Below are 12072 nucleotides of genomic sequence, written 5' to 3' on the forward strand. Positions count from 1 at the left end.
CTAGAAAAGACAGACAGGCTTATAAATGAAATAGGGTAAGATCAACATTATTATTTAATTTTAGTGGCTATAAACTGAAATGTTACCTTGTCTTTATCAATGTGACTTGAAACGTATCTTAAAATAGCTTAAAACAATCAAATTGTTCTTTTTAGTATTGCGATAAAGGTACTTGTTAGATATTCCAGTAAATAATTAGTAATTTGTACTGGAGTAAGCGGGAATCTCAGATAACTCGTATCACTTTTGTCCCCTTGATATTTCCTTTAAGGCTAAAACTTGATGTTCTGCCAGATGTTATAATTCAGAAATAGCACAGACTGCTTTGTGTAATTTAGATGATCGTGTAAAATGAATGGACTTTGTCTTTTATTGAGGTCAAAATCCATAAGTGGGTCATTGAAGACGAGATAAAAGTCCAAATTAAGGAACGAGGAAGTTACTCATTCAAAGTATTATCTTGACTCAATCCATATGACCACTGCTGAATTAAAGTCCAAATCAGTGATTGGTATGTCATGTAATATTGGTGATCGGAAGAACCCTTGGGAGAACCTTGACGTTTGTTTTGTTTGACGTGTAGGTCTGAGAACACACTGCGACGGACCAGCTGTCTCTGAAGTGAATTACTTCCCAGAGCGTGTGTACATATTCATATTCAGTTCCTCTAGAGAAATACAACAGGTTCATTTTTAGGTTAGGGGAGGTGCACTCAGAAACAATTAATGACCTTGAGACTTGATGTCTGTTAGACAGCCATAAAGATGACTACAGAGTCCAGCCGCAGTCGTAGCTCAATGTACTTAAGAAGATCATCTATAATCATGCTCCAACTCCATAAAGCTACTGTTATTATGGTCTTGTAAAGTGCGAACACTGTATATATTTTCTCAGTGCCTGGACTAGGAAACCTTTAGACAAGGAAGAAGAACCTGACAGTAACATTTGCGTTAATGACATACAGTATATTAGCATGCTTAAGCTTTGAAACTAATATTTGGGCAAAGTTAAGGGTTTTATTGAAAGGTGTCCTTAGGGTACATCCAATCAAAAGGTTGTGTAAGTGACATTATGTAATATGCAAGGGGCTTTATCTCTAAGGAAGAGACTTTGTAAATGGTAAAAGAAGAACAAAGCTTTGGAGAAATATATATATGTTGGACCTTCAGCACATATTTAGCACACACGGCCATAATAGATCAAAGAGACCTTTCCATTGTACTGTTCAATGGGCTTCAAAGATGAATAACTACTTGATTTAATTTTCAAAGTACGTCCTTAATAATTATGAATGGGGAGTTCAAAGTCTGTAAAGGTTACTAATTAATGTTGATAAAGCTGTAAGGGCTCAGACTGTACCGGATTGTCGATTATCAGGTGTGTATCACATGCTTGGCTGATCTTTTCCTCACTAATCTGAATTTATTACAGTAAACCTGCTAAGCACATCAGAATTCGGGTTTTATGAAAAGAGCGGATTTTGTATGAAGCATTCATTAACCCTTATCTTTAAAAAATAAAAATTCAGAAAAATAAAAAAGTCCTATTGCTCTTGCACAAGGCTATGCCATTTTAAAAGTGAAGTAATAGAACTGTAAACGTCAAACTGTAAAGGCACATGAAAAGAGGACAAAACAAGAAAGTAATAATAATTATAAAAGGACAAACAAAAAGAGTCAAAAACTATTTTATTTATCTTTAAATGTGGTTAGTGGTAGCTACAATACGTTTAAATAGACTGTTGTTGTTTTTTCACACTTAGAAACACCCTGTAATCTGTTCCATGCATGAACTTATTGTCATTAATAACAGAAATATATAAACTTCTGTTCAAAGGTTTGTGATCAGAAGGATATTTAAATCTCTTATGTTTAAAAATACATTACATTTGTCACATGACCCTTCAGACATCAGTCTAACATTTCCTCCAAATTCTTTGATAGAGAGTTCAAAAGAGCAGCATTTATTTAAAATAAAAATGTGTGCTGTCACTCAATCAATTTAATGCAAACTTGTTGAATAAAAGTATTTAGATTTAAAACTGTCCTGACGTCAAACGTTTGAAAGGTATAACGTGTGTGTTAAACAAGGTAACAGTGCAGTGTTTATGCCTTACATTTTCTTCTGCATTCAAAGAACATTTTCACAAGCATTAAATCTGGTTCTGAATTCTTTACATTTGTTTTTTGACTCTAAGTCCTGATATATAAAGAATAACAGCTAGATTTGGGAATCCAGCAATCTTTGGATTCCATAGATATGGACAATCTCTTAATTAGTTAGACATTAAATTCATTAAATAACATTAGTAAAAAATAGCATCACTTTCCAATAATGTTTAGTTTGTTAACATTGATTTTCAAGCATTTATAAATCTAAGTTAGCTTTAATTTCTATAGTGATATATATATATATATTTTTTTTTACATTTGTATAAATTAACACAAATCTATGAATTCGTTATGGTATTTAATGACACCTAATACATAAAAAATGTTTTACTTTAATGTTACTATTTAATATTTTTAGTACTTCGTTAAAAAAATTAAAAAATAATAATAAAAGAAACACATTATCCAAACAACTCCGAGAACCAGCATAAAAGCAGGACACCAGGACTCAGTTCTAATAAATAAATAAATAAATAAATAATATGAATAGACATGAAAATGCAAAAACAATGGGATTTTTTTTTTTTTTAATCACCAGTCAATGTTTAGGTTTCAGGATAAAAATGATAATTCTCAACTACGTTATAAAAGATATAACCAAATTTAAATACCATTTTACTTCAAAAATGGCAAAAGCATCTTGAAAAAAAAAAAGAAGTGTAATAATGGGATTAATAATTTTCATAATGACATATAATATTTCCTAAGAATATTGATATATAATTTACTTTCCTATTCATATGTTGTGTCTCCCAAAATTCATAATAAACATACTTTTAGTCCTAATGTTCTCTACAGTGGACATGTATTAAATCAACATCCTGTTGCATAAAGGGAAGACATATTTTGATTCAGAACCCCATAATATTATCATATTTCCATAAGGATGTACAATTTTATCACTGAATGAATGCCAGTCATTTTTAAAGACCAAGCAGAGAGAGTGTGGTCATGGAGAAACTCTCAAACATTTGGTCTTCTGAAAAGCCCTGAATGTGCTCTGTACAGGACATTCTGACATGTGAGCTTTTATAGAGATCGACTAAAACATAATGTCCACTACAGAGATAAGAACTCCATAGCTGGGTCTCAGGGGAGGACATGGTTCAAACCCAGGACATGGTTCATACAGTATATTCCTGCTCTTTCATCTCTTATTTTCCCGGAAGCGAACAGTAAGAAACATTCTTTACATATCTCTGGTGTAAGAGAAACACTTATCAGGCTGACACCTGTTCCTCCGTGATGACATTGGCAGTGTGAAAAGATCAGATATGCTTTTAATAAATCCATTAGTCAGTTTTAACAAACCACTGAATTGTGGCTTTAGAAAAAGATAACAAAAGAGTTAATCTTTTTTGTTTGCCATCTCTTTTACCCTCCCCTTCTGCATACCCCTATTTACCCTCCCCTTGTTCAAAGTTAATGTTTAATTTTTGTTATGTGCCGATGCCTATAAACACATTGATTGCTGTGCTCACACCATCAGCACTCCGCTGTCCTCTCCATCCAGAACACACCTGACATCTGCAGCTGAGGAACAGAAGACATGGCATCGGTTCTACGCTGGCTGTGGGTTAACAGAAACTACTTCATCATCTTCATCACCCCCTTTGTTATATTGCCCCTGCCGCTAGTCTTCCCAACTCCGGTAAGTACTTTTCTTCTGGAGCAGAAGTATTTTGTCCTCGTCATGAACATTTTAAGCAAAAACTGTTTCTCTATGGATCTACATTTTGTGTCAGTGAATTTATATAGCCAAATGACTGAAATATGACAATGTGACATCTAAACATTAAAAAATCTTAATTTAAAAGATTTAAATAAAAGCCTCATCAGGAGTTGAATGATGGCTGAAAAATGCATGCTCTTATTTATGAACTGTGGGATGCTGGACACTTTATTTGCACAGCTTGCAGAGGTCATCCTCAAGTCTCAAACAAAGAAAATAAAGTCATATGACCCAAAGTTACTCGACCTGGATATCAGGTGACTTGGAACTAGAGAGCAATTTTTGGAGTAAAAAGGAATAATCAGACATTTAATAACCTGAACTGGCTAAACTACTGAATGCAATTTATGTTTTGTATTTTTTAAAACCCCTTACACAAGACATATATATATTATTATTATTTTTTTTAAATAAAATCAGAATTTACTGGACATTTTAACCCTATAAAGCCTATTGTATCATATTTGATACCCAACATTTTGCTTCTAAATTACCAACATGTTAAAAAACTTTCCTGAAAAAATAGATTTTTATACATTTTATAAATTTTTAGCAAGTAATAGGCTTTTTAGTATAATTTTTAAAAAATGTTCACCTTCAGGTTGTGGTAGAGTACGTGTGTATTTTTGCTGTGAAATCTTTACTAATTTTTATAAAGTAGATATACAAATAACCTTTATATTTTTAGTAATATTTCAAAATGAAAACTTACTGGAATTAAGCAACTGAAGTTTACATGATTGTCCAAACACCATATTTAAATATGAAATATTACAAATATGATTCAAATATGAAATGCTGTATCATAAGCTTTGCCTTCTACAAGCTATTTTTAATATCATTTTACTAATCATAATATTGGGAGATATAGAATGATGTTTATATGATGACTAATATTTATATATATTTTAAGTAGTCTGCTATACTGTACTTTATAAAGATCAAAGCATTGATTTACGTTATTTACCTTCAATTTTACTTTTTGGCAATATAAATCATTTTCATTACATCATTACATCACATATGAGCCATAAACACATGATGTATCAAATATGATACTCAACAAGAAACACATATGCAATTTTTTATGTCTTGTCTAAAGGTTCCATAAAATTCCTCCATAAAATAAACCCATCCATAAAAGAAAATGCATTCAAAATTGTTTACAGTCGTTTATGGTCAAGGGTTACTTTATCAGCATTCTGAGAGCGATAGATGAGTCTAAACAGGTCTTCAAAAGATAAAGTAGTGACCCCTGGTACCTTCACCAGATCTAACAGATTTTTTACAGAATTGATTCACACTCTTTCCTCCCCTTTGACAATCTAAGATGAAAGGATTGGCATAGATTTGAGATTGCATCTTTGATGTGTTATGCATCTAATTTCAAATCCAATAACTCTCTTCTATAGAAATGTGAAATAGGTGATGTATTCCCTAGTTCACTTACACTGTGACACTTCTGTTCTTCAGGAAGCAAGATGTGGTTTTGCCATCATCCTGATGGCACTGTACTGGTGTACAGAGTGTATGCCGCTGGCCATCACTGCTCTACTGCCTGTCGTCCTCTTCCCAATGATGGGCATCATGGAATCTGGAAAGGTATCATACATTTAAAAAAAAAAAACATTTTGCATAATTTTATACCCAAAAATAATGGAAAAGCAAACTACTCCCATAGCAATTGTTTAAAATAAATGTGTATATTATAGTTATCATAAAAGATGACCAGTTATATAATAATTGTTTCAAGCACTAAAGACGAAGAAAATTACTTCCACAGAGATTTACCTTCATCAGCATGAAATCTATTTGTAGAAGTGTTATCTCTAATGATTTAGGATCTTTATGGTCAATAAAATCAGTTTTTATGAGCACCTTGGAACATGTCATCAAACAGACTGTAATCTGTATTTTATATTCCTTATCTTTCTGTCTTTTCCTTATCTTGAGTGCTTTTCCCAGACTGCAATTTTTTTTATACAAAACTGGATAAAAAAATGCAAAATTTATTGATTCTATTGTGTAATGCATTTTCGTATGCTACTTTGGAGAAAGAGTCCCTAAAGGTGGCATGATGATGGAAAAAAAATATAAGATTGAAAGCATTTTTTTTATTATTGTTTGCTTGCAAAACTTTGGCATTCTCTCAAAAAAAAATGTGTTGCATTCCACCAAGAAAATTGGCATTCACTCGTAAAACTTCATTTTCTTGCAAAAATGTTGCGTTCATCTGAGAAACTTTTCTTTCAATCATTTATCTTTTGCATTCTCTTGAAAGTGTTGCAAATACAATGGAATAGTTTTTCTAACATTATTTGCAGCATACAGTAAATGTTGCACAACCCAACACAATGTTTTGCAAGACAGCAAAAAAAAAAAAAAAAATTCAAACAAGAAGTAATCTACAAGCATTGAAATATAATTTAATCTAATTTCTAATTTTTTCCCCATCACCACGTCTTTATGATGAATCTGTACAGTGCACAATGTATAGTATATAGTAAACAGCAGGCTAGTTCTGCATTTTAAACCAAAGCCACTTTGTCTTCCAGGTGTGTGTTGAATACCTAAAGGACACCAACATGCTGTTTATTGGGGGTCTGCTGGTGGCTATAGCTGTTGAACACTGGAATCTCCATAAGCGTATCGCCCTGAGTGTCCTCCTAATAGTAGGAGTTCGGCCTGCTTTGTAAGATCATACACATTTAACTTATCTTACTTTATATCTCTCACTCACACACTCACTTGTTTTTGCTGTCTGTTAACTTCTGCAGGCTGATGATGGGGTTCATGATCGTAACATCCTTCCTCTCAATGTGGATCAGCAATACTGCCACCACAGCCATGATGTTGCCTATTTCTCAAGCTGTTCTAGAACAGCTCAGCGCCACAGAGGCTGACAGTGATGAGAAAGAGCTTAGGGAAGGCCAAGATAACCAAGCGTTTGAGTTGACTGAGGTCAACATCAAACAACCTTTGGACAATGTCACTGGAGACAAACCCAACAGTAAGTCCAACATGTTGACACCTTTAAAACATTTTTGTTATTATTATTATTCTGCTGCACAGCAAATAAATTAATTTGTCGTCACTGAATTGAAATGAATTTATTATTTTATGATGTTAAACTGTAGACTTTAGTCAGTGTAGCATAACAGCAAACTAATCTTGTAGCCGCATTCTGGATTAGTTGTAGAGTTTTGATAGAACTGTCTGGAAGATCTGCCAAGAGAGTGTTGCAGTAGTTCAGCCTGGACAGAACAAGAGCTTGAACAAGGGGTTGTGTGGCATTTTCTGAAAGAAAGGCCCTGATTTTTCTTATGTTGTATAAAGCAGATCTGCAGGACCTGGCAGTTTTTAGCAATGTGGTCTGTGATATTCAGCTGATCATCAACCATGACTCAAAGGTTCCTGGCAATCCTTGAAGGAGTTATGGTTGATGGATGGTGAAATTGTAATGAAGTGATGGGTTTGCAGAAACCACAAGCAGTTATGTCTTAGCAATGTTGAGTTGAAGGTGATGGTCCTTAATCCAGCAAAAAAATGTCTGTTAGACATGCTGAGACTCAAGCAGCTACCGTTGGATCATCAGGATGGAATGAGAAGAAGCATTACGTGTCTTCTACATAGCAGTGATATGAAAAGCCATGTTTCTGAATGACAGAATGTCATGTAGACAGAGAAGAGAAATGGTCAAAGAACTGAGCCCTGAGGCACCCCAGTAGGTAGTTGTTGTGACACTTTTTGGACTTATTTGAGAGGTAGGGTCAAACACCTAGAGTGCAATTGCAGAGATGCCATTTGCCAGTTGGGTTGAAAAGAGGATTTGGTGGTTAACCAAGTCTAAATCAGCGGATAGATCCAGCAAGATAAGCATTGAAGATTTGGAGAAGGACATGTGGATGTGCATGTGATGTGTCATGAACCATGTTGAGGTTAAGAGTGTGGAGGAAGTGATCTGATGAGAGCAGTGAACTATCACACATGATCAGTGGCATGTGTAAATAAACCCAATTGGTTAACTAATTTGTGAGTAGCCACAGATAACACTCGCTCAAGATCAAAAGAGGCAAGTAGAGTGTTAAAGTCTGCAGCCTGAGGTTTGTCTTGGTTTACAGTACATTGAAGTCTCCAAGCTTAACCAGAGCAAAAAAGAGACCTCTGTTCTTCAATTTGCATTGACTACCAACTGCTGTCAAAAAATTCAAGGCATTGACGTGTGCCTACAAGACAACCAGTCTTTAGCCATCTTTAAGAAGCAGCTTAAAGGGGGGAAGTCGTGGCCTAATGGTTATAGGGTTGAACTCCCAATCGAAGGGTTGTGAGTTCTAGTCTCGGGCTGGCAGGAATTGTGGGTGGGGGTAGTGCATGAACAGCTCTCTCCACCTTCAATACCACGACTTAGGTGCCCTTGAGCAAGGCATCGAACCCCCAGCTGCTCCCTGGGCGCCGCAGCATAAATGGCTGCCCACTGCTCTGGGTGTGTGCTCATTTCGGATGGGTTAAATGCAGAGCACAAATTCTGAGTATGGGTCACCATACTTGGCTGAATGTCACGTCACTATTTCACTAAAGCACATCTCTTCCATCTACACTTGACATTCTGACACTTGCACTGTCTGTTGTATTTCTATTTTATACTATTCTATTTTTCTCCCTTTTTATTATTATTATTATTATTTTTATTAAATCAGAATCGATGGTAATAAAACTCAATCTTAGAACTTACATCCCACCTTTACTCAATTTTAACAGACAACCCAGTTCTGGAGGAAAGAATCAATGCACTCTCTGAACTCAGGAGGAAAGAACGTGAAGCGAAGTACCTTAGTCTCTTTAAAGGAATGAGTCTATCTGTGTGCTACTCCGCCAGCATTGGAGGAACTGCCACCCTAACAGGCACCACTCCAAATCTTATTCTCAAGGGCCAGATGGATGAGTATGTTTGTCAAATATCCTGTTATTTTATATATATATACGGCCTGCTTTGTAAGATCATATATATATATATATATATATATATATATATATATATATATATATATATATGTATATATAACAAATTATATATATATATGTATAGGTGTCGTGCATTGTTGTGCACACAAACTGTGAGACCTACAACATAAACATGTGCATACAGTAATGGAGCAAGGTCTCTTCTCACACATATGTTTGCACATTATTGCAGGATTTTTCCAGATAACAATGACGTAATTAACTTTGCCAGCTGGTTTGGTTTTGCCTTTCCTAACATGGTGCTGATGCTTGTGCTCTCTTGGCTTTGGCTGCAGTTCATGTACTTGGGATTTAAGTAAGTAACTCACATGCTGTACATTAAATTACATAATGTGCCTAGGACATAAAGTAAGTGTTATTAGTTGGATGATATCAATTTGAGGCTATTTTGCTTTTCAGCGTAAAAAAAAGTTTTGGCTGCGGTTTGAAAAATGAGGGAGACAAAGAAGCTTACAGAGTTATGAAGAATGAATACAAGAAGTTGGGCCCGATGTCTTTTGCTGAGGGCGCAGTGCTTGTCATCTTTGTGATCCTAGTGATCCTGTGGTTCACACGAGAACCAGGGTTCATGCCAGGCTGGGCCACTGAGCTCTTTAACAAAAATGGACAGTGAGTAAACTTCACCCAAAAACTTTTACATAATAGTTCAGATGAAAAAAGTAATGTTTCTTTGCATATTCATTTCTTTATATTGTCAATTTTTTCTCTGTGCAGATTTGTCACCGATGGCACTGTGGCCATTTTCATGTCAACCCTGTTCTTCGTCATTCCATCTCGGCTAGACTGTTCATGTTCTGTCAGTGCAAGTGATGAACATAATGAAGAAGCTGAATTAGCGGGCAAAGGTAAGGTGCTTCTGCATTCAGAGTCTCTGAACAAAACATCCATCAGTTTAAACTAGGTCTTCAATTCACTGGACTATCTGTTTTATAAAGAACAAGAACATCAGAAAAAGGACAAGAAGAAGAGACTGAAGGGTACTCCCACTCTTCTTAACTGGAAGGTGGTTCATGAACGCATGCCCTGGAACATAGTGCTGCTCCTGGGTGGAGGGTTTGCCTTGGCAAGAGGAAGTGAGGTAAGATGATGACAGAATAGCACATTATAATGGGCAATAAATCTACATTCATTAGTCAATTATACAAAATAAATTATATTAAATTAAATTAAATTAAATTAAATTTCATCTTGTTTAATACCATGGTTCTCAACCAGCTGGCTGGAGTGGGCCACAGGATGACTCAATTTATATTCATTTTTTATATTTGTGTAGGAGTCTGGACTGTCAACATGGTTGGGTGAAAGTCTGGCCCCACTGCAGAGCATCCCACCCTTCGCCATCTCTCTGATACTGTGTTTCCTGGTGGGAACATTCACAGAATGCTCCAGCAACACAGCCACCACCACGCTATTCCTGCCCATTCTAGCATCTATGGTGGGTACAGTTTCACAAAAATGTTACTTGGTATGAAAAAAAAGTTTTAAAAATGTATGTAATATGTAAAAATTTAACAAGTATGGAAGTGGTAATTATAAGCCGCCTCTATTTGCAGGCCACAACCATCGGGCTCCATCCTCTATACGTGATGCTGCCCTGCACCATCAGCGCATCGCTGGCTTTCATGCTTCCTGTAGCCACTCCACCCAATGCCATCGCTTTCTCCTATGGCAACCTCAAAGTCTTGGATATGGTATGGTTCAACACACTTGTCTTACTCCCTCACATTAGTCCCTTAACTGGGAGTTAAATGTCAAAATACATTTTAGGGGAACTGTTTATGCAAAACGTTGTGGGTAATTGTATTTTCTTTTTGTTTGAAGGCAAAGGCAGGCTTCATTCTCAACATCATTGGCATTCTCAGCATCAACCTCGGCATCAACACATGGGGAACGGCCATGTTCAGTCTAGGAACCTTTCCCACATGGGCCAACGCCACAAATGCAACAAGTACACCATGAAAATCTTCACATCTAATGGTTTCATGAAAACACTGAAGGGAAAGAGAGGGGGGGGGGGGGGGTAAAGGAAGCTGATCCAAAAAATACCATCATCAAATCGACAAAAGGGTCACAGCATGCAGAGCATGTAGCATTCGTCTCCTCATCAATGCCCTCTGGAGCAAAAGCTTGTTTTTCTCAAACCTTTAGACATTAGCTTTTCAAGCACTATATTAGTGGCAGGTCAGGATTAACTCAGGTCAGCCTCCATTTAGTGTTCGAAACTCTGTAACACTTATTAACATCTTTAAAGTCGATGAAGTATGAGGACTTTGTAAATGTGAGTTAGCTTCCATGTAGCGCTCTTGCTAGCTCAGTTTGGGCAAAATCTGATCCAATTTCTGGTTCATTTAGAGCTGTTTTTGTCTACATTCTTTGTGGGTTTGGTTTCACAAGTAGGATTTCTTGTCTTCCATTTGTGCTGGTTCACGAAAATTCAATTAATTTATGGGGTCTGGACAAGACCTTTAATATTTTAGATCCCTTTTTGGATCTGTCTATTTAATACATTTTAATACATGGCTTATTTGTAAAATCTTAATCTGTTGAGAAACACAGTTAAAGATTTTTAAATGCCCCTACTTTGTAGAAGTAAATACTTGAAACATAAAAGTCACAGTGTCTTTTCAGAATATGTGCCTTTTCTCAAATAAATCTAATTTTGTGCAGTCTTGTGAGAAATTTCATTTACAGCCTGCAGCAACAATATTGTTGGCAACTGATTTCAAGTATATCGAGTTATTTTAGAAAATGTAGTCATTTTATTGAGTTATTTATATTATTAAAGAAAAATTGCAAATCTTAGGACCTGCATGTACTTTCCAGATATATCTATTTATCTATCTATCTATCTATCTATCTAGCCAGGGCTATATTTATTTTAAATAAATTCTTGTGATGCAAAGCTGAACTTTCAGCAGTCATAACTCCAGTCTTCAATGTCACATGATCCCTGGAAATCATTTTAACCTACCAATTTTGATGCAAAAGTTGTAGTGCTTAATATTCTTTTGAAAGCCACGATACACTTTGTTGTGTAGGTGCAAATGCTAAAAGAACAGCATTTTTTTTTTTAAGTATTTTTTTTTTCCAACAATAACAAAAGCTGTTATTTCTTTGTTGAATAAAAGCATCGTCTTTCTAAAAAAA

At 35.5% G+C, this 12072-nt stretch overlaps 1 protein-coding gene across 1 annotated transcript; it reads left to right on the forward strand.

The window, feature by feature from the left end:
- The first annotated feature begins 3644 nt into the window (after positions 1 to 3644).
- Positions 3645 to 11591, forward strand: slc13a2 (solute carrier family 13 member 2). Its single transcript, XM_026243236.1, has 12 exons — positions 3645 to 3822; positions 5377 to 5505; positions 6459 to 6595; positions 6681 to 6913; positions 8662 to 8845; positions 9098 to 9220; positions 9325 to 9534; positions 9640 to 9770; positions 9861 to 10003; positions 10199 to 10360; positions 10479 to 10616; positions 10747 to 11591. The coding sequence occupies exons 1-12, from the start codon at positions 3721 to 3723 to the stop codon at positions 10882 to 10884; spliced, it is 1830 nt and encodes a 609-aa protein (XP_026099021.1). The 5' UTR covers positions 3645 to 3720; the 3' UTR covers positions 10885 to 11591.
- The last annotated feature ends 481 nt before the right edge of the window (positions 11592 to 12072 follow it).

The sequence above is a fragment of the Carassius auratus genome, unplaced genomic scaffold (assembly GCF_003368295.1).
Source record: "Carassius auratus strain Wakin unplaced genomic scaffold, ASM336829v1 scaf_tig00002951, whole genome shotgun sequence".
Taxonomy (NCBI): Eukaryota; Metazoa; Chordata; class Actinopteri; order Cypriniformes; family Cyprinidae; genus Carassius; species Carassius auratus.

Bases quoted from the DNA above. Each gene is read 5' to 3' on its own strand.
- slc13a2 (XM_026243236.1), top strand. From the start codon at position 3,721: ATGGCATCGGTTCTACGCTGGCTGTGGGTTAACAGAAACTACTTCATC. The intron at 9,771-9,860 runs GTAAGGTGCTTC...TGTTTTATAAAG, and splicing joins AGCTGAATTAGCGGGCAAAG to AACAAGAACATCAGAAAAAG. The intron at 10,004-10,198 runs GTAAGATGATGA...ATATTTGTGTAG, and splicing joins CCTTGGCAAGAGGAAGTGAG to GAGTCTGGACTGTCAACATG.